At 54.6% G+C, this 26,600-nt stretch overlaps 6 protein-coding genes across 6 annotated transcripts; 2 read left to right on the forward strand and 4 right to left on the reverse strand.

The window, feature by feature from the left end:
- Positions 1 to 1,933: 1,933 nt before the first annotated feature.
- On the reverse strand, positions 1,934 to 4,023 carry CPAR01_13916 (uncharacterized protein; the record flags this gene model as incomplete). The annotated part of the gene is made up of 5 exons (XM_060498168.1): positions 1,934 to 2,073; positions 2,205 to 3,005; positions 3,131 to 3,165; positions 3,711 to 3,873; positions 3,987 to 4,023. The coding sequence occupies 5 exons, from the start codon at positions 4,021 to 4,023 to the stop codon at positions 1,934 to 1,936; spliced, it is 1,176 nt and encodes a 391-aa protein (XP_060342902.1).
- Positions 4,024 to 6,143: 2,120 nt separating this feature from the next.
- CPAR01_13917 (uncharacterized protein) lies at positions 6,144 to 7,446 on the forward strand (the record flags this gene model as incomplete). Its single annotated transcript, XM_060498169.1, has 2 exons — positions 6,144 to 6,284; positions 6,334 to 7,446. 2 exons carry the CDS (start codon positions 6,144 to 6,146, stop codon positions 7,444 to 7,446), a joined length of 1,254 nt encoding a protein of 417 aa, XP_060342903.1.
- Positions 7,447 to 11,446: 4,000 nt separating this feature from the next.
- CPAR01_13918 (YL1 nuclear protein) lies at positions 11,447 to 13,855 on the reverse strand (the record flags this gene model as incomplete). The annotated part of the gene is made up of 1 exon (XM_060498170.1): positions 11,447 to 13,855. One exon carries the CDS (start codon positions 13,853 to 13,855, stop codon positions 11,447 to 11,449), a length of 2,409 nt encoding a protein of 802 aa, XP_060342904.1.
- Positions 13,856 to 14,503: 648 nt separating this feature from the next.
- On the reverse strand, positions 14,504 to 16,375 carry CPAR01_13919 (uncharacterized protein; the record flags this gene model as incomplete). Its single annotated transcript, XM_060498171.1, has 1 exon — positions 14,504 to 16,375. The coding sequence occupies one exon, from the start codon at positions 16,373 to 16,375 to the stop codon at positions 14,504 to 14,506; it is 1,872 nt and encodes a 623-aa protein (XP_060342905.1).
- Positions 16,376 to 17,742: 1,367 nt separating this feature from the next.
- CPAR01_13920 (uncharacterized protein) lies at positions 17,743 to 20,130 on the forward strand (the record flags this gene model as incomplete). The annotated part of the gene is made up of 3 exons (XM_060498172.1): positions 17,743 to 18,107; positions 18,159 to 19,893; positions 19,942 to 20,130. 3 exons carry the CDS (start codon positions 17,743 to 17,745, stop codon positions 20,128 to 20,130), a joined length of 2,289 nt encoding a protein of 762 aa, XP_060342906.1.
- Positions 20,131 to 21,609: 1,479 nt separating this feature from the next.
- CPAR01_13921 (uncharacterized protein) lies at positions 21,610 to 24,359 on the reverse strand (the record flags this gene model as incomplete). Its single annotated transcript, XM_060498173.1, has 4 exons — positions 21,610 to 22,492; positions 22,546 to 23,525; positions 23,599 to 23,665; positions 23,809 to 24,359. The coding sequence occupies 4 exons, from the start codon at positions 24,357 to 24,359 to the stop codon at positions 21,610 to 21,612; spliced, it is 2,481 nt and encodes an 826-aa protein (XP_060342907.1).
- Between the last annotated feature and the right edge of the window lie 2,241 nt (positions 24,360 to 26,600).

Below are 26,600 nucleotides of genomic sequence, written 5' to 3' on the forward strand. Positions count from 1 at the left end.
CAACGACCTCCGTGCTTTTCCAGTGGAAACCCCAAAGAACTGCCAGTGGAGGGAGGCCTCATTGAGGCAGGTTGAGCCTGATTGTTTGATTGATTTGACACTTGACAAGTTCGGGGACGCGGAGTTCGAACGGGTCAGGGCCTCGGGGAGTCGGCGCCGCAAGCTGGATGGATATCGTGGGGAACAATGCTGATCTTTCGAGTTGGGTTCACTCACACGTACCGCAATAGGCGGAGTGGATATAGCCGTGCTTGTTACTCCCTGCTTGCCTGAGGTGAGCAATTACGAGATAACATCTGGCGTCTGGTATGACTGCAAATGGCTTCGTCCGGTACCACGCAATAGCAGGTCCACGGCTGCGAGGTAGTACACACAACTGCGCTTCTTCGAGCCACAATTGCAAGTTCGAGTTGGAGCGCTAAGGGTCGGGAAGTTTGAGTTAATTGTTACCCACTCCTGAAAACCAACGGCCACAGCATTGCTCCGGCGTTGCTTTTTTTGAGACATCCCACCGCAGTGTGGACACTCTGGTGATATTGAATGTCTTACAACACACTCGTTCAGGAGAACCAGGAGATTGGGTGTGAACAAGGGTTCATTCCACTCTGGCTTTGGGTTGGACCCTTAACGGCTGTTGGCTTCCAGACGTTACCTCGAGGGAGGCACGACAGCCAATGAACTGTTCGGCACCCGACGGCCCCCGGAGTTCTTAGTTTTCGACTGCGACACTGTGCCTCAGCCAGGACCTATGTGGCAAACTCCAATCTTCAGACATGACAGTTCGTTTGAGCCGGGGAGAAGCTTAGACAACCAGCGGGTGATGGGTCTGGAGAGGTCGAATGCAGTACAGACGAACTGAGGACGGCGACAAACATGTTTCCTGTGACGTGGATAGAATGGATCCGAGTCGTGAAAAAAAATACTAAAGCACCAGGCTGTGGCCGCGCGCACAGTCGGCTTCTACCGCTTTGTTTGAGAATTGCAAAACAAACGTAGCTGTCGAGTCAAGTTGAGACGAGTATGGAGTCGGCCGTAACCGTTAAGCTAGGACCATTGAAACCTTGCAGTCTTTGCAGATTGCGGAACCGAGTGGAGGGTGCAGTCTGCCGGCCGAGTCTGCTATTCCCTAACACCGATTACGAAGTCGTCGCTCAGTTCGAGATTAGAGTTATTGGGCAACCACAACTGTTTGAGGCATCGCCGATTCTGCACGAGACAGGTCGGCGGCGGTCTGGGAGTCGCTCATCACGAGGTCTCGACTCGGCGCCGCGTCGCATGAAGAAAGCAAACGAGCGTAAATCGTGGTGGGTAGCCATGCTCAAGCCTTTGACGCCAGCTCGAGAATATCGAGCTTGCAAAGAGTACGACTCCAAGACGCAAGCAGGTAGATTGTGCGGCACCGCGGGCATCCGGGACGTGAGATTTAGGTAGCCAAGTCATTCCGATCCATCTTGAAAGAGCTGCCTGCTGCCCGCCCTGTGTGATGCAACCATTGCATTTGCTGCCGTCCTCTGGCCAACGGCTAGATGATGCGCCATTCGTGTACGACCAAAGTCTCCCGTTCCACCGGTACCAGAGGCGACGCTAGATCTGTGGCAGGAGGTCTCTAACGCGAAGCTATGCAATGTCAACGCTGTGGAGAGACGAGGAAGCGTTTGGCATTGCAGGTCTGCTACCGGCCGCGAGAGAGAGCTGCACAACACCATAAAGGAATAAATGCAGGGTTTCTGCATCTAGCTCCTTGCGCTAGTGCCCTTCGGTGGCCGCAGCTACCACCCCACAGCGGAGACATACCGCTTTCAATGGCTTGAACGCCTGTCACGATCCGGTCTGTATGTATGTAGTATCATTGGTGGTGGTGGAGTGGATAGTAATGTTCCGTCGACGGACTCCAGTTCGGCGCAGGTCCGATCTGGATTGGCGGGTTCCCGATTCATCTCGATGGTCGAGAAGCGATAGCCATGGCCGTTGACCTAGCTTGGGTGAATTCAGCTGCGACGGAAGCGACTAGGGCCGGGAACGCCAACAAGCTATTGGCACCAAGCCGCAGGATACTATCTACCAGCCGGTCATCTGTGAGAGAGTGAGACATTGGCGGTCAAAGGCAGCTGGACTCGGATGGAAATGGCGATTGCACCGGAACCAGTCGGCCGTGATTTGCATATCTCGACGGAGGGCCATCGAGGTATGACGCCGAATGGGACCCTGCATCGGGGCAACGGACAATGCGGTTGTCCTGGGTTGCTGCACTGCTGCGTGTCCGGGTTGAGGTGGTATTTGGCCCTTGGGGATCATGTCTAGACTGTTGTCAACTTGGATCAAATCAGTAACACTGGTTAGCTGGGGGCTGCCACGTCGGCGATACCACAAGAGCATCGGCCTGACGATGAGGCCCGGAATACGATTGAATGACAGGCACGTCATTGGGGAGACGTCGTGGTCGGTGGCATCATGTGAGGCTTGCTTTTCATGCTGAAATGCAGCACGGATGTCGCGGAGATTCCACGACGGCGTGCTGTTGTGTTTGTAGTGTATCGTGTGGTGTGCTGTGGAGCACTGAAGTGAGGTCACTGGTGAAATTGGCAGTATAGGAGTCGGGTGGGCTTCGTCCAATGTCGTCGAGAGGTACATCTGGGGTCGGGAAGCATTGGTAGTGAAACCAGGTATTGGCTGGGGTACACGATACACCGCACATGCGGATACAGCCAATTTGATCGATCGAGGTGTGCCGCCTGGGTGCCGTGCCTGCTGACGAATGTGTATTGTTTGATCGCCCGCGGCGCTTCTCTCAGCATCATATTGGATGTCTGATCTGTGCTTCTCAGTACGGAGTATAGCATATATCAAGTCGGATAACGGCAGGTTGTGACGGGCGACCAACAGGGAGGGCGCGGTCTCGGAGTCTTGGGCGTAGAGGCCGACGGAGGTCGGCGTGGGGCTTTCTCGCCGTCCACAGTACCGGGAGACCGAAACTGATTGGCTCCGGGGCTGACACGGTTCACCCGCTGAGCGTTGTCGTGGAAGGAGAGGATTGGGTGGTGAGTGGTGACTGCCCAGTATGACGAGTGGTGTGCTCGGGGAATAGGCACGGGGGATTTGGAAGGAAGGAAGGAATACACGAAACACAAACCCAAACTGGCATCATCATCGTCGTGCTGTACCTGCCTTCTTCCACGTAGAGTAAGGTAGAGGCAGAAGGAAGGCGTGCCTGCCACCACACCTACCTACTTCTTGTACGTGCTTACTACCTAAGGTAGGTAGCTAGACTTTTCAGGATGACTGACGCTCCGCAATAGTTGTTTCTCAAAGGGGAAGACGAATGCGCCAAACGAGACAGGAACGAATGCCTCTGCTCTTTCCGTTTTCCCGTCTGCTTGTCACGGTCGACATTTTGAGGCAAGAAAGGCGCACGCAAGGTGCTTCGCTCTGACGGTTTCCAGGCTGCATCCTGCAGGTACAGAACGGTGTACGTAGTATGTCATACGCACAAGCACATGCACAAATCATCAACTATCCAGGTACTGCGTGTAAGGTACACAGAGCTCTCTTCTCTGACCTTTGGTTGCCGTCAGCCGTCTCAAATGCAAATGGCTTGGCCATCTTTCGGCCGCCTCAAGTCTCGAGTCTCGACTTCACCTTGCCCTGTCACCTTGCGCCGCAAATAGAGAGATACAAAGATACCCAAACCAACACTTGGCTACGCCACGAACCAACAGCCAACCGCCGTCTTTTTCTGCTTGCGGTCCTGAGACGGTCCCAACGTCACCTTGATCAAATCGACCTTCAGGGCTCCAGTCTCCAGGGCTCCAGTCAAAAAGTCACCTACAAGGTTGTTTCCTCGCAGCTTTCTGGCCAATCCCCACTGCACGGTACCTTACAATAACGGACCTTAATTAAAGCACATCGTCCAATAGATCCTCCCGCACGGCAACATCCCCCTGCTCCTGCACCCGGCACTCAACCTCGAACAAGGAGTCAAGCTCAACCCACATGGCCTGTCGAGCCTTCGCTAGCCCTGGCCATAGTAGCCCGCTGCATGAACTGCTACGCAGTACGGAGTACAGAGTACGGACACTCGCCTTTGCTCTTCAGGCCTCGCGAGGGCTTCAGCAGCCTCTGCCACGCTACCAACTGCGTCAGGAAAGGCCCGTCTACTTTTGTGTACAAAGTTGGAACGCCACGATTCTCCTGCCTACGTCGCCCAACGCCGCTGTCGCCGCCTCATCTCTTCCCAATCTGGTCCAACTACCTTCACCATTGACGCCTCCTCCGACTGGGGCTTCGCGCGGGTCGAACGGAATTACCATAGGTAGAAGGGGGCTTGCGGGCGCTCAAAGCGTCGCCAGATCGAGTACAAGGACCATTCGGTAATCCACAAGAGCCCACCACGCCTCTCCTTCAGCTCTTGTCTTTCGCTAGTGCCCGTCGAGGGCCCCTTCAAATAGACTGGGAGACCCTGGCTTGGCTCTCGCTCTTCCACTGGTCAGACCGGCCTGTTGAGCATCTCTGCTACCACCGTCTAATTATTCTCTCACCCGCGCTACTGCTTCAGCTTACAAGATCCTGGGTCCAACTCCGTCCAAGGCTCGCGAGACGTGCCCCCGTTTCCGTCCGAGGTTCATATTTATTGCAGAGCGACCTCGAAAGAAACTTCCTCGACAACTATCCCGTACCTGTCCATACACCGTACTCCGTACTCCGTCATCCTCCCACAAACCGGTCCGCCAAAGGCTCCAAACCCAACCACCAGTCCACCACCAACCTACTCGAGACGGGGTACCTGGCGACCATCTCAACCTCTAACACCCCATCTGGACATTTACAATTCCTCCGTTACCTCGCCCGTTTCCAAACCTAGAAACCGTACCTGCTTTGCCGTCTTTGCTCTGCATGCCTAGGGCCCGCCCGCTTGTTTCTCTAAGCGCTCGCCAGTCAGCGATCGACTTCGCCCTTCCAGATCACCAACACGGCGCTTCCACGCACATCCAGTCCCCTCCATTGGCCGCCCACCCTGTCCCTCAATTTCAAATCTGCCTCGCCTGTCCTCAACCTGGTGCTTCTCTGCGTCTATCCAGACAGAATGGGACTGCTCCTGGCGTTTCATTGATATCGAATTAGACTGTGGTATCCCAACCAACGCCGGCCAAGTCGACTTACACCACGCCGGCCGGGCCAACGTGCAGATCCAAGCCTCCTTCCCCAGCTTTACCCGTACCAACAGACGCGGCACAGCGGGACAAACATTCCATTAATTGAGACTTACACCCCGCGACCCTATTTGATTCAGGCTTCCGCCTCTTTTCTAGCTTCCCATCATGGACCCTACAACGACGCTCTTTACGTTCATGCTGTGAGTCGCTTTTATTTAATTCTCTGCAATCTCGCTTTCGTTTTCTTCTCCCGTTCGCTGGTCGAAACTTTGGCGTCGCTTTCGCTCCAAATCCAACAAGATCGATCGCCCTCTCGTTCGAACTCGCATAATTGTATGTCTGGCCAATAGCCTCGATCCCCTCGTCCCATCACGCCTCCTACATGACTCCTGCACAAATCCCAGTACGGCCGAATGAAGCACAAGGTCTGCGAGAGTTCGCTGCCTCTCCTCATTTAGCATTCACACACATCTCTTCGGTTTCCCCAAAGGGTCGGGGAAAGCATTCGGGGACCGGCGCCGAAGGTTGTTTGCTTCTGCTTAACCGTCTGCTTGGGCTCATGTTTCGAACATTGTCGGATGGAAAAGTTTATATCGGGTTATGCTATGCCCTACCTCCCCGGCCCTGGCCTGCGCCCGTTCCTCCCCTCACACCTTCTCACCTGCCATTACCAGCTTCTCAGCGGCAACCTTCCGAGAACTCCGTCAAACACCTTGCAAAGCCAAAAAAATCGTCGCCGACGGTGATCGGCACCTCGTCCGCTCCTGGGTGGGGGACAGGGGACCAGGTCTGATGCTCGGCGCAAGCCCAATGGCTGGTGTCTTGGCTTTCGCATCATGCTTCATACCTTCTCACTTGCTCTTCATATATATTACCAGAAGCAACCCCTCTACTTCCCTTCGCTGACCATCACGACTATGTAGTCAGACTCATCCGACTGTAAGAACAGTACACTTGGTCGGCTCCTGGGACAACTTCACCAAACCATACACCATGGAACGAGATATTCGACGAGATCGCGGCCAATGGCGCGGATGCCACACTTTCAAGGACATTGTTCTGGACGACGACTTGGGTGCGAGGGATACCAAGCGCAACGGCGGCCTGAAGATGGGAAACACCTACTACTACTATGTAGGTTATCTGGCGAGGCTAGGTTGATCTGCGCACTAACACGTCTTAGTACGAGATTGATGGAACGCAAGAGTCGCACAACCCGGCACTGCCTACCACCACCAACTGCCCTTACCTTCCTGGACAGACTGTCAACACTCTGGATGTCCCTTACGAAGTGGCCGAGAGGAAGAGGAGCGCATCGTTGGGCTCGCTCCGTCCTGGTGAACAGAAGACCATGAACCCTGAAGACAAATTCATTACGCCCAGGCCGCCACCACCAGTGCCTGGCGGTTCAATTCGAAGACTGGGCTCCGCACCGGCCGCACAATCTGGCAGATCCATTTCCCGCGCCGGCTCTACCTCCCCGCCGCCGTCTTGGCGTCGCATGTTCAACAGGAAGCCGTCCACCAGCCGACTTGCTGAGCGTGGCCGCCAATCCGAGGATGAGGACCGCCCTCTTTCACCGTACTCTGGATCTTCTTCGGATGACAACAGAAGCGGTTCATCTGAGGGAAGCCGAACTCGCGATCTTTCCCCAGAGTCCCTGAGACGGTTCCTCTCCGATGAGAACCCCTTCTCCAGCGCTTCCTCTAGCGCATATGGGCGTCCGCCTGTTGTTATCCCCGACGACATTGCCGAGGAGGGAGACGATGATGAGAACTTTGCCAACTCGGCCTACGAGGTCAACCCCTACACGACCAGCCTGTCACCACCGCCCTTCAAACGCTCTCACTCTGACAGCACCTTGCCGGTAGTGCACGCCCCGCGAGTTCTCACACGCGAGAAGAAGTACTCGCCTCTCCCTCCTCTTCCCGTCAACAAGACGCTGAGAGACCTGGCGACGGCACCATCCGCCTCGCGCTTCTCCTTTTCGTCTGACTCCAGCGTCGCCTCCTCCATTGGCCCCATCTCTCCTGAGGATGATATACCATCCTTCTATGACTCTACCGAAGAGGATCGCTACTCCAACGAGAGCGATGCCAACTTCGTTCAGCCTTTGTCTCTTCCGAGCACCAGGAAGCCGTCTCTGGAGCAGAACTACAGCTTGCCCCGGGCTCCCGGCATCAAGGTTCACCCCGGTGTTCACACCATGGTTGCCGCCCCCGCTGATAACGGCCTTGACGACTTGGTCAATGAGATGGGCTGGATGGTTGATGTCATCCGCGGCAAGGGCATCTAAACAGAAATTTACTACGCAGGTCACACTACACGGTGACTCTGCACTACCGTCGTATATATCGATGGCTAAGCACACAACCAAAGCCACCTAGACGGATTACATATCAGGTTATACAAAAAGGCGGCATCGCATCAGCCTTCCCCAATGGGGCACAGGGCTGACTAGCTCATATTCACAAAAAGGAATCGGATTTTGGACGGAGTACTGGACGAGATATACCCTTTCCTTGCCCTTCTACAGCTATTACCACTCATGGCTTTCATGCCAACGGCGCTTTATGTGGTGGACATTTTGAGGAACTCTGGGGACAATGGAATGGACATCACACAGGAAAAGATGGACAACGGGCAACGGCGCAAATGTGGTACACATTACCGAGGTGTTTGGAGTATTTGGATCGGATTTGCTGTGGCTGCATTGAGCAAGCTTCATTGATGGGAAACGGTTACTCATTGCAAACTAGCGTTGCCAGTTTAGGCGGAACGAAGAGATCGTGATAGATGGACCTGAATGAAACATCTGCAATGACTCAAGAAGCTTGAAACTGTCTCCTCCCCCATATGCCAAGTGACAGAAGCCGTCTGTCAGCCTGCAACATCCCGGGTTCCCGCCGGCTGTTAAATTGAAGCATGGGTCACTGACTGATTTAGCCTCCCGCGAAAAGCAAGCAACCTTGGCTCATTTCGAGGCTCTGGCTCAATAGGCTTCTTTTTTGCTGCCTACGTGCCTTACGAATACCATCTGTGCACTCACGGTTGCGGTTTCAAAGGATTCGGAGTGGTGGGCGGTGGACGATTGGAGAGCTGCTGTGAGGCTCGGCCGAGGACCTCGTACGAGCTGGAAGGGGCACCACGGCGATTGGTCCAACGGTGAGTGTTGTATGTCTGTGTGTTTGCCCTGGATGTGAGAATATGGTTGGGTGGGTGGGTGAAGGTTGTTGTGTCGGCAAGCTTGAGAGTTGAGCAAGAGTAAGCGAGGGAGAAGAGGATGCTTAGCATGAGCGGTTAAGCCAGCGGGAGAGAAAATCCCAGTTCCTACTAAGAGCCATCCAAGAGGGGAAATGTGTTCATCAAACCATGAAAGAATCTTAGCCATGCATGTCATTTGGGTGTTTTGGTCTCCTCTTGGGATAAGGTACGGTATGGGAGGGGAGGGGATGACGACGATGTGTAGGTGTAGTTGGTTGGACCAGATTCCCGACGGGCGTTTCCCCCCCTTTTCCCTTCATTCTCTTCAAGACCTACATTATCTCCAGTATTTTTCACGATGTTTACTTTGGGACAGCGGCAGTAATTTGGGGCTTGAGATACGGAAGCCTTCTTCATGACTTTTACTGGCTAATTGAAGGTTGTGAGATAGTATTGGCGGTTGATATTTCATTCCTGATTGGATCTCACAATTTAAATCATCAATCTTGGTTCAGAGTTCTTGATGTCTCCCGTTTTCGTCTTGGTTACTTTTTGACTACGGCATGCACTATTCGTGTCCGGCGAGCGCCGCCATGGTCCATCGTCATGGTCATGATCCGTCTTCCCAAGGCAAAGTGATTATCACCGTGCCCTACATGCCGTGATTTCCCCGATCACGTTGGGGAAGAATGACGACATGTACTCAGATACGATGGTCCGTCCCCTCTTGTGTGTCTCTTGATAATGGTGTTTTAACACGTGTGCGTCCAAGGGGACTCGCTCCTCGGAGAGACGGGAGGGGTATGTGAGAAGGGGGTCCGAAGATAGAGGAAGAAGCGGTTGAATTATGATCCTGTTCAACTTAGGAGACCCCTCAAAAGGACTCTCTCTCTGCGGTATAGCGTACTTCTCCCTACACCCGCGAATTCTTCGCCAAGTGATGTCAACGTCGGAACAGAAAAAGAGAGTTGACACAGGAGATTGGGGGAGATGCGAGTATTTCAGCGAGGTATAGTGAGGGTGTTCCTAAATTTGCGATCACAATCCTCGTCCAGCCTAGGAAGTATCCGGGTATGTTCCCACACCAGCCAGGCACCTACCCAGGCACCAGAAACTAGGTAATCAAAATTCTGAACGGTGCATGGAAGGGGTTGTATGGCCCGGTTGCTTATTATTCATACCCAATCGGCACCCAGTGGGATTGTATAAGAAAGTAGGGATGGGAGAGCGGAGGGTCTTACTGAGACCGCAGCACCTTGAACATGGGACGACGATGTATTAGTGAGCGTAAATGTTGATGGTGTGTGTATACGTACGTACGCCCAATAGAATTATAGAGAGGGGAGGGAGAGAGAGGTACGTAAGGCCAGGTACGACTACGAGGAACGAATGAAAGCTTCGGATGGTTGGAAGGGAGAGACGGGAATCCGATATCGAACCCGAAAGGTTGGGATGGTTGGTTGTGTACGTGGTGGTGTGGTATGGTATGGTATGGCAGGCTTGTCCAACGTGAAGGTGAAGGGGCCGAATGGTCAGGGGAAGAAAGGCGAAGCATGCTTTGGTGAGGCTCAACGTCGGATTTGCGGCTCCGTGTCAACAGCCTTACTTCCTGCAATGCTACTACTACTGCTACTCTGCTCGCGCGCGTAAACGGATGTATTGGTGAGGCATGCCTGCGAGTGGGAGTTCCGTAGATGGATTGTATGAGATGGCGCGGTGTACAGAATGCAACCACGTAACCTCATCCCCTCCATCCACCTATATCCCACGCATCGTTGATAGTGTTTTCGATCAAAGATTGAATTCCGAGTCTGACCATGTCCAACGGCGTAACATTCCCTCGAACCTCCACCTTCTACCACTTCCCTACCCTGGACCTGACATCTTCCTCCTGATCATGCGTTCCCACATGTCCGCATCTATCACGACTCATGCCCGGAACAAGAAAGTCGAGACCACACCTCAAATTAAGCTTTTCGCCCACTCAATGTAGCACCCACCCTATGGACCGTGGGTTGTAAGTGGTCTGTCTACAGTCGTACGTAAACCTGCCCTGGTCTGATCACAAAAAAAAAAAACCATCCCAACATTCTTCGGCGCGCGCGCGAGAGAGAGAAAGAGATCTGGCACGAGAAAAAGTCAACCACTACACCCCCAACGTCCAAACAAATTCTTAAATAGCGTTTTTCATGCCCTCCAGCCCAACCGTACCACCTAGCCAGCCATACCGGCCTCCAGCAGCTAAGTCTGCTTTCGGTCTGCCATCCCCCCTTTCGTGCTTCATCATCCAGCTTCCGAGGGCCCCTTGATACCATTGAATCGTGTCACTACGTACGAGGTGGGAGAAGGGAAATCTCAAAAAGAGACTTTTGACGACACGGAGGGGAAGAAAGGGGGGTTACGTGTGTCTCGTCGGTCTTTTCTCTCCCGACTGAGTGGACTAACCCGGAATGCTGTGGAGTTCCGGAGTTCTATTTTGCTGGACAACTCACGAGATACTGAACTGGACCCTTTGTCCTGATGTAGTGATCACATGTCTCATTGGTAGTACTTACGAACAACACCACACTGTGATGACCAGTGATGCAAAGGAAACGAACAACACACACAAGGACAGAGTGAAGCATTTGTTCAAGTTTCTCAGAGCACTTCCGAGAACGGCAGAGCATATCTTTCCCACCTTTCAACGAGGGAAAACTTGCCCTGCGGGTATTATCACAATAGAAGTACAGTATCCCCGTCCCATCCCACACCAAAAAGGCCATATATAACGCCGTACCCAATACAGCAAGCGGCCTGATAAACGCCCGTGAACATTGGGGACCTCGAAAGTCGAGCCCTGGCCCCATGTTTTGACTTTCCTCCTACCCTCCCTCTGAACTCCCCGTGTGTAGGTATGTGTGTATGTTGGTGTGTGCCTTGTTTCGGCCCACTCTCTCCGATCTGATCGGTCGGAGCCTATATTTGTTCAGGGCGCAGGAACAAACCGTCCGATGAAAATCCTCAAATAGTCGTGGCTTTTTCGTTCCCGTTAACGTTTTTTCTGTTCTGCTCAACTACTCAGGCGGGCCTCCCATAGAGTTTGTCCTTACTCAGACAACGGTCGCAACCGAAGCGGCAGCGGGTTGTGTGACAGACTCGGTGACGGCCAAGTTCACTTCCTTGTCCTGGGTGGGTTGAACTTGGCCTGCTGGTGGTGGTTGCGGCGCTTGCGGCTGGGCTGGCGGCGGCGGCGGCTGCTGGGTCTGCGGCTGCGCCTGTGCCTGCCCCGCCGACGGTAACGGTGAGGGCACCGTCGCGGCATCCGTCTTGGTTGTCGGCTGATCCACCACTCCCTCCTGAGCAGGCAGTGTCGTCTTGGCATCATTGGGTTCCTGCTTCTCGGTGCCTTCCCCGACGGCGCCGTTGCCTTTCTCTGCTTCTGTCTCTGGAACCTTAGCCTCCTCCTTCTCCACCTCCTTCTTCTTTGGCTGTCTTGGCGGACCTCCCTTGAGGAACCGCTCCGGCACCCCGCGAGCGGCATATGTGCAGCTGCCGACCCATGCGCCGAGCAGGCTGCTCCACTTGTACTCGCCGCGGCGGAGTCGTTGAATTTCGCGGTACGCGTAGGCGTTGAAATAAGGTAAACCCGTCTCGGGGTCGCGGTAGCGAGCGGGGTGGGCGGTAATGACACATACTGGCCGGGGCGCTGGCTTCGCAAGGCGGTCCATCCGCCGTCCAAAGAGAATCTGGGTCTGTACAGTCTTGTCACGCACTCGCTCTTCGTCAAAGTTGCGAAGAATAAAGGCATTGCGAGCAACCTCGCTCGGGGGGGGCTCCTCAGGCGCCGGTGCTTCTGCCGGCGCAGGCGCAGTCATAGGCGGTGCGAGACGAGAGGGATCGACCGTCGGTTGTGATGGAGGCTTCGGCGGAGCGATTGTTTGTGACGGCTGGAGTGGTGCTAGTGAAGGTGGTGGCGGCGGCGGCGGTCTTGCTGATGGTGGAGGGGGAGGAGCCGGCATGGATAGAGGAGACTTGTGCTGGCATACATTCGGAGGCGCCAGAACATTGGACTTTGGCTGCGTCGTGTGTTGAGCAAGGTGGATGCCACCCAAGGGAGGGGCAAGAACAGGCGGCGCGAGCACTGGAGCTGCCAATACCGATGTCTTTGGAGGTGGCGGAATAGGGGGAGGAGCCATGGACATGGAGCCAAAGGTCGGCGGTGGTGGTATTGATGGTAGTGCCATGATCCTGGATTTGTCTTCAGGCTTGGGCATGGCGAGTGACGACGATGGCGGTGGAGGAATGGGTGGGGGAGCCATCACACGGGGGCGCTCTTCCGTCTTCACTATCGGTGCAGGGTCTGTTGGGACGGGCGGAACGGGTGTCGATGGCGACGGTGCCTTTGAAGCATCGTTCTGCTGAGGTTGGTCGACATCCATTGACGTCGGGGGAGCTGGCGGAGCGTCAGGCTTTGCGTTCGACTGTGCCTCTGCTGTCGTCTCTGTCGTCGGTGCAGGCAGCGTCGGCTCAGAAGCATTCGACGCTGAGCCCTCCTCCTTGCCATCTTTCTGGTCCTTCTCCTTGCCCTTCGTCTTATCCACCTTTTCCTTCTTCTCCCTCTTCTTCCGAACGGGCTTCTCTTCCTCGGCGACCCTGCCAACGTGCTTCAGATGATGCTCCCACTCACCAATGCCGCTCCAGTACGTCACCACAGGGCCCTTGAGTGTTCGATTGTTGAGAGCGGCGAGCTTCGCAAGCCGTTCTTCTTCTCGCGCTTTTTCGGCCACCTCCCATCTGTTTAACGACTTTGCGTTGCGCTTCTCCACGAGGGCCGCCTCAGCCAACCGTTCCGCCTGTGTCATGGGCGGTTTCTTGGACGCCTCGAGCTTCTTTGCCTTCTTTTCCATGATGGCCACCTGTTTCAACCGCTTCGCCTCGCGTTCCTTCATCTGTTGGTGCAGCTGCTCCTTGCTGAGCATCGTCGTCTGGCGGAGCGAGGCGCGGATAGGCATGTCAGCCGCCGAGGGCAGCCAGCTCGTCCGTTCCGACTTCTTCTTCGGCCGCGGCGCGGGTGCGGCCGTCTGTTCGATGCGGACCTTTTTTCTGAACTTGGCCGGGATAGCTTCCTGGGCCTTGCGTTTCCGCGACGCTAGCTTCTTCTCCCTGGCTTGCTTCTCGAGCTCCTTTTCGCCCTCAAGGTCGTCTCCCTGCTGCTGGTCATCCTCGTCGTCGGATGACGAGTCCATCTGCACGTCGGAACCAGCATCGTCGACATCGCTGAAGCCTTCGTCGTTGTCGTCTTCGGCAAAAAGCAGTTCGAGGTCCGAATCGGGTTCTTCGTTGGCGAGCATCGACTTCATGCGGTTACCGGCGGTAGACCGCTTTTCTCGACCGGTCGCCAACCATTCTACTGTGGTCGGAGTGGCGACTGTCGGGGTCTCATTTTCGCTGTCGCTGTCGCTCGAGTCCGAAGACTCATCGCGCGATGAAGGTTTGGTGTCGTTTGCCGTTGTAGCCATCGCGTCGGTCGAATTGAAAGGTGTGGATTTGGGCCCTTAGCCCATGTCTGCCGCGCTGTGAGAGGTGCGGCGTGTACAGCCGGCGGCCTGTTCGAGTGAAATGGGTTGCGTGGGGAGAGTTTTGACGTTGAGGGTGGTAAAGTAGTGTCTGCGTGAGACGCGTCCAGAAGGGTAAAAAAAAAAAAAATTGTAGATGTAGCGGACGTCGCGGCACTTGTGACGTCTGACAATTCGACTTTCCTAGAACCACCTTCCGGCAAGGTACCAATTACAAGCGAATCGGGAGTTAGCGGGCAGCGGGCAACAACCAACGGCCCCAAGTCCCTCAGTGGGGCTTAGGGGGCGTTACCTCCGTGCGCCGTTCCCCGATTTCTTGAGGCGACCGGCCACGGCTGCCTAAGGTAGGTAAGGTAAACCTGCCAACACCATATATGTCAACTTATCATTGCAGATGAGACCCTGATATGATGTTCTATATTCCAAGCTTGTTTGCATAGTTTCCTATGACTTGTAATTGCTAATCTGTGGCTGGCATTGCCAGCTCCTATGTGTACTCCGTTCCCATGACCAAACGCCGCCTGTTAATTCATGTAATGCTCCCGCATCCCTTTCAACCCAAAAGTACAGGTAAATCTGGACCTATGCAAATCACATCTCCTCACTCCAGCTCTCGCCCGCCTGGGTCCATTCTTTACACCATCCGAACCAGTACCTCTTATTGCAGCGAGGATCTGAAGGGGGTGCTTTGGTGGGCGCTGATGTCGGGGTGGCCGTGGGCGCGGCAGTGATGGTGTGAGACGGGGTTGCGCCGGGGAACAAAGTCGTGCTCGTGGTCGATGTAGTCTTGTCCTTGCAGCCAAACCATCCAGGTGTCTTGCAAGTAGTCGTCGTTGTTGTAGTCGTAGTTGAAGACGAAGTGGTCGTAGTCGTGGTCGACTCGTCCTTACATCCAAACCAGCCAGGGGTCTTACAAGTGGACGTGGTCGACGTGGAAGTAGTAGTGGTAACCGGCGTCGTCGTGGTCTCATCCAAGCAACCCCACCAGCCCGGCGTCTGGCAGGTGGCTGTCCGAGTACGCGTCTTCGATGTTGTCGAGGACTTGGACGTCGTGGTCGATTCGGTCCCGTTGCTCTCATACATTTTCCAGTTGGCACAGTCGCGGCATTCGGGCGTAGCCTTGCACTCTGGGACCGTGTCATACTTCATGATGACATCGTGGATCACAGATCGGATCTTGTGGGTTCCGATGCCGACTCTCCATCCCTTGTCGGCCACAACGTCATAAACGCACTCAAGTCCAGAATGGCAGGCCGATTCCATGGCATACCCAGCAAAGGAGCACGTCGCTGTAGCACCATTACAGGTCCCAATGTAGATGGGGTCTGCCGTATGACCAAAATGGAAGGCGCCGGTATCTGTGCGAGCCTGATGAAGCATCTGATCGTATCCTGGAGGAACAGGCAGTCCCAGTCTGCTGGCGGCGAGCGCCTCTGGCACGGCCTCAAAGGTCACGACGGGAATACCGTAGGTCAGGCCCAGGAGGGAGCTGACTGCGCCCCCGAGGGAATGGCCCGACAGCCAGATGTTGGAGTCGGGGAACAGCTCGGTAACGTTCGAGTACAGTTCCTTGGCCGCCGTGTAGTATCGGTGCTCGTCTTTGAGCGCTTGCACGACGCAGGTGTTGTTGCACGAGTAGGTGGATGTGGCGCAGTCGCACACTTGATGCCAGGTCCACTGCCCCTGCTGAGCACAACAGCAGCTGAAGAAGAGGTTGTCATTGACCTTGTCGTTGGTGGTGGTTCCCTCTCCGTCAAAGATGGCCGTAGAAGTTCCCTTGAGGCCAATAACAATAGTCGAGTTCGTCTCGTCCGCCCAGATGTGCCCCCGGAGTCCGTCACCCTCCCATCCGAAATCAGCGCTCCTATTGTAGCCGCTGCCGACCTCTTCCCAGTCCGCCTTGCCCTCCTCTTCAATGTAAGCGTTTGCAGCCATGATGGCAAGGCTGATAACCGTGGCCTTGTCCGTGACGTTGGGTCCGGGGACCTCGTCGGTAGTCCAATCGGATGGCGACATGATGTTGACATAGCCGCGCTGACGAGCTTCGGTGACCATGGGATCAACGACAGACGGCCGACGATCAACCATGCGCTCGATCTTGAGAGGCGTGCTCTGGGCCTTCAGAGGCATCACCCTTTCCCTCTTGTATCCGTCCTCCTCCGCCAGCCAGACCTGGTTATCGGCGCCGTCGGAGTGGCGGACATCCTTGCGTCGGTGCAGCTGAGGATGCCGATATGTTCCATGGTGGAAAATGTGTCGTAATGTAAATATGTGTTCGCCCGTGTTGGGTTGTGCGGTGCTGGGTGGAAGTAAAGGTCCTGGTTGAAGGACGGCCTCGTCGTTGTTTGGCACTTCCCCAACGGAAGCTAGAGTCGGTGATACCGCGAGGAACGATAAGAGCAGCTGTGCCGTAACCCTGCCAGCAGAGCTACACTGGCCCCCTCGCCCTAATTTGAGTCTCATGGTTGTCTCAAGACACAAGAAAAAGAAGTCGCATCCAAGAATAATGGTTGACGAAGAGTAGGGAGTGAAAGCAACGAGAAGTTGGGTCTCGCGGAAGGCGACGCGTGGAGGTAGATGAGTACAAGAGGATCAATGATGCCGACGTTGAGATGCGCAGACAACGTGCCCCAAGTTATGACAGCATCAGGTGGACGACGCTGGCGCTGTTTACGTTGCCTCCGACTCGCGGAGAGTGCACAGATCAGGCCCGATAACCCACTCCCGGCGCCAAAAGGTCTCCGCCTCCGGATCTGCGTTAAGACTTTATGTCGTCGATACTGCAGCCGGCTTAACAGCTACCCTGGGCTGGTACCTATAGTGTCATGTCCCCCGATAAGGCGCAACCAGGGATACCCGCACCAGCATGTGACCAATGTCCCCTCAGATAGCGCGCATGCCTTCTGTATCCGAAGCTGCCTGGTGCCTGGCATCCACCGTTCCACGCCACTTTGGGGGACCATCGAGGGGCATCTTCAGCGGACCTTCGGCTACTCAACGATCCCGTCGCAACCCGTCCGGGTTGCTGCCATGGATAATACGCCCAACATTGATGACATTCCGAGGCACCATTTATGCTTCGGAACAAGGTACGTTGTGCAAGGTACTAGAATGGGCCCATCACTGGTTGGAATCCAGGGATCAAGACCAAGCCCCAAAGTACAGAGTACAGAGCATTCGTACCTACCTACATTAAGGTAGCTACAGTTGCTATCAGGACCTGAGGCTAAGACATCCGCTGTCAGTCCTCCTCGTGCCCCCCCAGCACATGCATGCACTGAAGGTCGGATCCGTCTGCAGATGACACCTGTGGGCTTCCAATAAAACTTGAGCGGGGGCATGGCGGGAGCTACCTTGTCAACTTGTCTTCCTTACCGACCATAGCTGGCATGCTCGGTTGGTTACCTGCGTTACCTTCCTTTCACGGGAACGGCCTATTCTCAAGCTGCTCAAAGACCAACAATCCTCAAAACCTCATTGCTCTCTCGCCCCGTCTTCGCCCTCTTCTTTGCTTTGCGCTGGCACAAGGCACCCCGTGCACCCATCTACGGCACTGACATCATTTTGTTAGAGATGCGAATAGAAACATAGCTGCCATCTTGGGCCATCTTACGAGCCATCATCCCTGTTCTCCTACTCCATTTATGGCATAAATCTGTCCCGCGTGCTACAACCAGGGATCTCTTTCCTCTGATATCGGGTTTCAAGATCGCTTCCACTACTTAATGCCGCCTTGACAACACCAGACCAGGTATGTTTGCTTGTCAGCCCCAAGTCAGCGCCTGAAAATCCCTTTTTTTCATCTCCAGGAAGTCAAACTGACCAAGAAAATGGCTTCCAGCATCGTCGAAATTATGGCGTCAACCGGCCCCTCCAAATCCCCAGCAACTCGTCCAAATACGATACGAGCGCCTTCCTTCACTCGCCAGAGCGAAGACAGCGATCCTCTCCGAGTCCCGAAACGAGCTCAAACATTCCAGAATGGCACTGCGGCCGACCCGTTGACGACGACGACGACGACAACGACGCCGACCGTCGCCAGCAAGGTCCAGCAGAAGCCAGTAGACGAGCCCGAGGGCCCTGATGCTTTCGAGACTGCTGGAAGGCCGTCAACAGATAATGACGATGGATTCGACGGCAGAGGTTCTGTGGACCTGGGTGAGCTTCCAATTGAGCTAGTTAGTCTGACTGACAGGTATGGCGCACCATCCTCTTTCGGCTTCACTCATGTACTGACCGCGGATAGCTTCGTCGAGACTCTCAGCTCGAAAAGTCACCCCGCGCCTTTGACCATCGACAATGTGTCTGCATTATTCCAGAGTTTCTACGAAACCGCATCCACACATGTCAACACACACATCTCTAGTCTGATCACACGGCATAATCGGGATGCATCGCCTGCGCCGTCCGCGTCATCCAAGGTCTCCACAGCTAGCAGGCTTCGAGCCAAGGCGGCTTCCCTCGGAAGCAAGGATAAACCCAAAAATCTCCCCAAACCAGAGCCGGAGCAGCAGATGATCACCGCCGAAGAACTCGCCAACAAGAAGAAGGCGCGGAAAGCAATTGAAGCCAAGCGTGGCATCATCGAGGAGGCAGTGGAGCGTAGACTGTGCGAAGGTATCTACGACAAGATTTACCGCCACAAGAGCACCCAGGACGAAGCGCAGGATTCAAAGCTGCGATCAAAGACCGCAGCACTCGCGCTGGTCGGCATTGGACCGGCCGACCTGGGAATCGATCTTGGCGACGATGCATCTCAGACGCCCGAAGCCGCTGCGGAAAAGGTTGAAGAGATCAAGAAATCGCTTGAGCAGGCTAGAAGAGACTTGATTCTCATGAATGAGAAGCGATACCCGCTCGGTAAGGTACACCACCTGAAAGCGGCACACAAGGATATTGTCGAGACTCTGGCGCAATTTCACCCGTCTGCATCCGCAGATGAGATTATGCCTATGCTCATCTTCACCCTCATCACGCTTCCTCCTGAACATCTCAACGTTATTAGCGACCTGCACTTTATTCAGCACTTTAGATGGGAGCCGAAATTGACGGGCGAGGCCGCATACTGCTTGACGAATTTGGAAGCAGCCATCAGCTTTTTGGAGACGGTCGATCTGTCTACACTAAGGGCCGATGAGTTGCCCCAAGGTCCTGCCAGAGGTATCAGCCAGCCGGGTACTCCGCGGGCTGAGACATTCCCTCCGGCGTTCCCGCCGGGACTGACGGTAACGGCGGATCCTTCGGTGGAGACCGACTCTGGCAATGCCACGCCAACGAGACCGCCTGCGTCGCCTTCCGCATCGGCCGGGCTTCGTGCTGCGGTTCAGGCTCGGAATAGGAGACTGAGCGAGCTCGTCAACACGCCTGCCCAGGCCATTGGTGCCGCAAGTGACGCCGTGCTCAACACAGCGGACCAGCATATAAAGACGATCTCGACGAGTTTGGGTGATAGCTACAAGTTCTTGGTCGGCAAGTTGCGCGAGACACAGGGCACTCCCACCGAATCAGGCCAGGGGCTCGTCGTGCCTAAGACGCTCGATGATGCTCGAAAGCTGATGAGCACCCCGCCTCCCGAGGAGGAAGGGTCCGTCAGTGGTGCCAGCTCGGTTCATGGCACAGAGGAGGCCGAATCTACTCGCCGGCCCCCGGTCCGCGAGGATAAGGTTCTAAACCTCATCGGTGGACGCAAAGTCAGTCGAGACCACAGCGCAGATAGCTCGCGAAGCGTCAACAGCTCGAGGAAGGTGCTCTTTGCCAAAGAAGGGGAGAAAGATCTGCCGACGCCATCTCCTGGAAACGCAACCAATCCTCTGGACTCAGTGAGGAACTTTGGCAATTCGTTCTCCAGGTTCTCCGGTATGAGCATGATCAGAGGTCTGAGCCGGACCGCATCCACGCCCATTGCGGCGAAGGAAGTATCCAAGGATATGACCAAGGATGGCCCGGCTACCAAGGTAGCTGACGGCGGCGACCTTGCAAGCGTACGTACTCTAATCTCCAACATTAACACCATGTACTGACTTTCGCAGGCTTTCCCTGACATTGCAGCTGCATTGCCGCCCAAGCAGATACCAAAGATCAGCCCGCCGAACAAGCGCTTCATGGAGATGCAGAACCCCGGCGACCTGAAGATTGGCGAGGTTCTCGAATTGCTGCGCGACTACCGACGGCTGGCTACTACACTCAAGGACATGGGGGCCTTTGAGGGGTCCAAGTGAGGAAACGAGAGAGGTGGTTAGAAGAAACGTGAAGAGATAAGATACGGCCTAGACAAAGCTTGCTGCACTCATTTGAAGGAATTCCTGTGGGATATGGATAAGCATACTGGACAATGGCGTTTTGATTTTTCATATGACTGTTTTCTGCAAACAAAAGTCTGGCAAGCCATTCTGGGTGAGGATGGCTCTGCCCGAGCTTGAGGCCTGACCGAGCAGGGGAAAGGGATGGCAACATTCGGACTTGGAGGGTGTTTGAGAGAAGGCTGAATACACACAAAGAGGTACAAACATACACACACGCTACACAATGGAAAAGAGATTCTCCACGTGGAATCGTCTGCGTGAAGTTTCTCCAAGAGACTGGTTATTTCGACTACACGGCATTGACCGTGTGCCACTGCCAGCCACAACTTTCGTGATCCCAACCCAGTCTAGCTAACTCCTTCCTCCGCCGGAATACCAGCGAAATGAGCGATTTGTATGGCCGCAATTGACGATTCCTTTCGGCGGAATTGACCGGGTGGAATTGGCGGGTTCAGCTCGAAGTAATTGACTAGGCGTGAGTGACCATTGCGACTGAAGTAGGTTGAGAGTAGATAAGTACTGGCTGGCGCTGTCGAAATAGTCAGACGACAAAGTGAAAATGGCAGCGATTCCTCTGTCAAAGTGAAGATGGCGAGAGGGTGAGGCGAGCGTATCCCATCACAATGCTGGACGGCGTTAAAACACTTGTAACATACTCTTGTAAGCGGTAGTTACCAACCCATCTGTCTATCCGACCTTGTTTCTCTCATATCCGCCTATGAATAGTTTCAAAGTAGAGCAGAAAGAGTAACCAGAATGCCAATTTGCAAAGGCATCCAACAAATCACAACGAGAAGCATGGTGCTGCTCGGGTTGGACTCCCGAATCAACGCTTCTCGACCCCGGCCTGCGAAGGAAATTAAGCGCGAAGTCATGGCCGGCTCTTGACAACAGGGAGACCGTCGACGGACGCAGATTATATATAAACTAGGTCAGCATGCCATGATGATGCAAACCGCTTAGGCGTCGCGGTGTATCATATACAGACATGTATGGTACAGAAGCGTCCATGATGTGTTTATCGTCTTTGAAGATTTGATTTTATTCTTCTCTGCTATGCCTTGCTTTGCCTGCCTGCCTGCCTGCTTGCTTGATGGGGTGCCGTTATATTTAAAAGAGGAATAAAAGGAAATTTGCCTGGTGTGGGTTGTGTTTTTGCGAGAGAGAAGAGAAGAAGCCTGCCCACCCCGTTCTGCCGTTGAACCCTTCAACCCGTCCCCTATCGAACCCGACCATGGCCTGCGGAGGTGGTTTCTCGTGTGTTGGTGTTGGTTTTTTCATGTTTTACTATTTTGCTTTCCTGCAAATTTTGTCCTTTTCCCACCTTTTTGTTCTTGTTTTGTAGTTTTATTTGAATTTTACTTCTTTTTCATATGTACTGCCTTCTCGTATCCCTCAATGGTTCCCGTTCATCTTGGACTCCTTGGGCGGCAACATACTAGTACGGTTCGTGCGCTCCTGCAAGACGCCGCTGGGCACGCCCGCCCCGGCGCCCCCCTTCTCGTCGCTGATGAGCTTGTCCATGAACGCAATGTAATCGTACTGCGGCATGCCCCTATCCTCAGAGGTATCGGGCCCGTTGTGCGGCGGGATGATCTCAATGAGCTTGTCAATGACCTCGTCGGGCACGAGGGAGTGGCGGAGGTCCATCTCGGTGACGTAGGGCTTCCCGTCGGCGACCTCGCGGAAGGACTGGAAGACCTGCTCGGCGGTATTCTGATCCTCGGTGACGTCGACCATGAAGCGGATAAACTGCTCAAACGTGACGTGGTCGCGGCCGTGTGACGTGTCCATGAAGTAGTCGTGCATCTCGTCCTCGGAGAAGACGAGGCCCAAGGAGGCGAGGGCGGCGCTGAACTCGAGCTCCTGGAGCGAGTTTGTGTCGTCGCGGTCAAAGTGGCGGAAGACGGACTCGAACTCCTCGAGCTGGATGGGCGTGAGGTTGGTCATGTTGCGGGCGACCATTTGGTTGTCGAGGAAGGCGAGCTTCTTCTGCACCGACGACTTGACGAGGCTGTGCTCGTAGACGAGCTCGTCGTAGGTGTAGATTGTGAAGTCGTTCTCCTCAATGTTGGCCTCTTGGCACTTGGCGTCCACGGCGGCGATGGTATCGAGGTACTTGTCCAGTGGCGGCAGGTTGTCGCTGAGCTTGCGGACGTGGTGGAGCTGGTCCTCGACGTCGCCGTCCAGGCCTGAGATTGCCAGCTGCATGGTGTTCAACGCCATGGCGAAGTCGTTGGCCTTGTCGGCGAACGACTTGCGTAATGCGTTTTTGATGCTGCCAAAGGGTTAGTACTAGAATACGCAAGATCGCATACAGGGGACACTCACTCTCTGATGGTCTCGTTGATCAACTGCGCCCTCTTCATCTCCGTTTGTGACAAGCCGGCCCAGTCCTTCTCCATCGTCTCGAGGGACAACTCTGGTGGAGGGTCATACGGCCGCAGTCTGTATGTGCCCAGCTTCGTCTTGATGTTGCCTAGCAGAGTGGCAAGCTCGCTCTTTTCAGCAACCCAGTCTCTCTTCTTCCCTCGCTTGTACGCCGCAAACTCGTTCGCCTGGGCCTTTGCGTCGGCGTATGTGCCCTCAAACTTGGCCTGCTGCCACTTTTCAATCTGCTCCTTGATCTGCCTCAGAAGCTCCCTCATCCGCCTTTCGTACGCGCTTTGCATATCCCAGGCGCCGGCCATGTTATTCACAAACTTTTCTACACGGCGTCCTGCGTTTTCCACCTTTTCCATTTGAGAAAAGGCGTGGAACCAGTAGGCGATGTACGTCATCAGCGACCTCTCATCAGGCTTTGCAACGTCGCACACGTCCTCAACATCCAACAACTTTGGAATGCCAATCTCCTTGTGCGCAATGTCGAAGGCCATCTGCATGTTGCCGCGGCGGTCCGACTTGTCTAGTGCGTCGTAGTCGATCAAATCTGGTCTGTGGATATCCAACAGGGCGCAAAAGGCGAGTCCGTCGTTCCAGCTGCCGCTGAAGTCGCGGACGTCCACTTCGTCGTAGCAGGCCGTCTTTCTTTGACACCACAGCAGCAGTCCCTCCTTGGCCGTCATGCCCTCTTCGTTGATGTCGCTAATGGTGAAGCGCAAAATGAGCGTCCATATCAGGCCGAGAATGATCTTTCTGTTTCCGTCAACGACATCCTCGGCACCAATGTTGGTCATTTGGATGCCGCGGCCCTTGATGAAGTCGAGGGCCGTGTTTGCATTTTCGAATCGTTGTACGCGAAGTTTCGGCTTGGACGCATAGCGTCCGAGGGTATCGTTGGATAGACATTCTAGCAAGTGGATGAGGAGGACCTGTTGTTGGGCGAAGAATTCTGTAAGCCAAGCGAACCCCGCAAACCAGTGGAAAAATAGGGGTCCAACTTACACCGTCACTCAAATCAGTCACGAGATCTTTTACTTCGAGCGATCGAGCCTCCAATTTGGTGTTCATCCTAAAGTGAAAAGAAACGCAAAAGTCAGTTCATGATCGTTGTAGCACCCAGCAGATAAACTGCCAGGTTGGGGGTGGGGGAGGGTGAGTGGTTGTCGATGTTCCGCTCTCCCTCCCGCAAAGACTTAAAGGGGTCCGTCGTACCATTTTGTAAAGGTCTTTTGCTGGACCGTGATCCATTTCTGCTGTTCCGCAAAAGCCATCCTCGTCAGGCCTTGATCATGCGGCGGCTCAACGGCGGCGAGGGCGGATGCGGGCGAGGAGCCTGTGGCGGAACGGAATCGGTTCTTCTTGGCTACGCTGCTCTTGCGTGCGAGTGCGAGGTTGCTGCTCCCCGATCTCTGGAGGCGGGCGGCCTGTAGCTCGGTCTTGTCTCGTCTGCTTCTCGGGCTGGGGGAGCAATTTGTGTTGGTGCTGGCTCCGCTGTCTGTACGGACGCGTGAGGCGGTAGAGGAGGCGGGGGATGATGTGTTTTCGGACGTTGTCGAGAAGGCAGACGACAACGGGCGCTCGGCGGTGGTCGGGGTGGTAGGGGTCGTGGATGCGGGTGAAGATGTGGACGCCTGGCTGCCGGCCGAGTGGTGGTCGTGGTGTAAACAAAAGTCGGGGAATTCCTCGTTGCACCCTACGTTGCCGGGCAGATTGGCGCCCGACAGTGGGCGCGCCCCCTGAGGACGGTCGACGGTGGACGTCATTTCGGACAATTCTAGTGGCTCGCTAAGTCGATTGGCAGCGCTCGTCCGCTGCAGGCGCCGGGATTCGATAGCGACTTTGGCTTATCGATAACCACTGAACTGCCGAGAATGGTATTCGAGATCGTCGTTAATTTAAATCGAGTTGCTCTTTTGGGTTTGCGAGTCCAAGTCAGGTACAACAGATCTGGTCATGGACTCATGGACTCATGTAATCGAAGAAACAAAACAACTGACGATGCTTCAAACTGGACAGTTCAAAAAGAGAAAGGACAATCAATGCATACCTACTTTGGCCAAATAGGGGGAGCCCTTCGTTGTTTAATACCATCCCGTCCACCCACACACGCGCACACACACATATATACGCCATCAGACAAAGACCACCTCTTTCTTAACCCTCGCCTCAACTCAAGCAAGGTTCCTTGGTTGAACAAAAAAGGGCCCAAGACAAGTACGGACGAAAGACGTCGCGCGGCCACTCACACTCACACTCACACTCACACGCCCCCAGGGCATTCAGGAGAGATGCGAGGTCTCCCCCAGGCGCGCCATCGCCTCTGAAACAAGAGCCTGTCTCCCGCCGTCCCCTCTCCACTTTCCACGATCAGGATCGCTCCCCTTTCGTTGATCCCGCCGCTAAATAAATGAACCCTTCGACGAGTCGCCGGTCGAGTCTCGTCCTGTCCTCCAGGGCTCGCAAGCACCCCAAGCACTACCGTAGGGACCATTTGGCCTCGAAAGTCATCGCCCCCGGCCGCAGAGGGGTCCCCGCACACCCAACCCTCGTCCCACTCACTGTCGAAGCCACTCATGCATGCAATCATGCTTGGAGCTGATCGGCAGGGATCCCCAAGGATGCCATTGTGGCCGTGAATACCCAAATAGGGCATGCGAGCAATGTCCTGTTCCCTCCATCGTCGCGGATAAGTCAGTTTGCAAGAGAAAAGGGGAGGCTCTGTGGTCATATCTTATGCTATTCGCCTGGATCCTCAACTAACCATCCCCGAGGCCCCATGGCCCTGTTCTGGTCGTCCGTCTGTCTGCCCTTCTTTGGGTTCTTTGGAACGTTCTTGCCCCTCAGCCACTCCCGAATGGGAGGGACGGAAGACCGTTGCAAACTGAATTCCTCTGACAAGTTTGCCCAACCCCCGCCGCGCGTGTCACTCGCTGTAGTGTACATCACCCGTCGAACCATACCTACCCCGAGCCAAGGCCCTCACAGGCTCACGGCCACTCGTGAGTGGATGGGCGTTGAGAGGAGTGCATGAATGAGAGCCCGGTAACTCTAACGAGGATCGCGTCAAGAACATTGGACGGAGATGAGCCAGGACGGTGCAAGCCCAGATCTCTTGAAGTCTCTCAGTTTCACCACCACGCTACCTGGTACCAAAAGGGACTGAATTTCGACTGAAGTTTAGCCGCCCTGCCTGCCTGCCCAATGTCTCGTGGACTTGAGCCCCTCGCAGACCAGATGCAAGACAGGAGAGTTACTAAATGTGATCAAGTGGTCCCTTTTGGCGTGTGTGTGTGTCCCGGCCATGGCTCATATTGCGACACCTTCCCGGCCCTAGCCGAGACAACAGCTCGAGATGAAGAATGATGAGGCCAGGTTTTGTCCCAAGCTTGGGAGGAATTTGTAAATTGCTGGGAGCTAAGACCAGAGGGCATGTGCCATAGGACATGTAGCGCAAAGCAATTCGTTGCGCGGGTTTCCAAGGAACGACGATGTGTTCTCTCTGATACTTAGCCTTCAGATTGTCTAGTATTCCAGACAAAGGCTAAGGAGAAGAAAAATGGCTTCGCAATACGCCGTCATTCTGTGAGGATGAGACATACAGTCCGTACTCTCGGAACTCGACGTGCAAGAGCAAATGCTGGCGAGCGTCATCTTGCGAGGATTGTCCTTGTTCCTTGGTACTACTGTCTCGACAGTTGCTATGGAGACGTTGCCAGATGGCAGCTCAGTTTGTGTATTGCAACGACACGATTTTGATCAATTGACTAGGTTTTATGGTATATGAGCAGTAGTGTCGATCAGCCGTCGGAATCGATGTCAATTTATTTACAGACATCTTCAATGATGTCGGCGTCATGGAGATGACATGGAGTAAGTATCCACGTATCCAAGGAATGGGTCAGTTGCGTTGATGACTAAGCACGTGCCGTCAGTGAGATGAGATGAGAGGACATTTGATCTCAAAACTTTGTCGTCAAAAAGGCGTAATTCTCATGCAAATCTTC

The sequence above is a fragment of the Colletotrichum paranaense genome (assembly GCF_030867605.1).
Source record: "Colletotrichum paranaense strain IMI 384185 chromosome Unknown Scaffold_14.1, whole genome shotgun sequence".
Taxonomy (NCBI): Eukaryota; Fungi; Ascomycota; class Sordariomycetes; order Glomerellales; family Glomerellaceae; genus Colletotrichum; species Colletotrichum paranaense.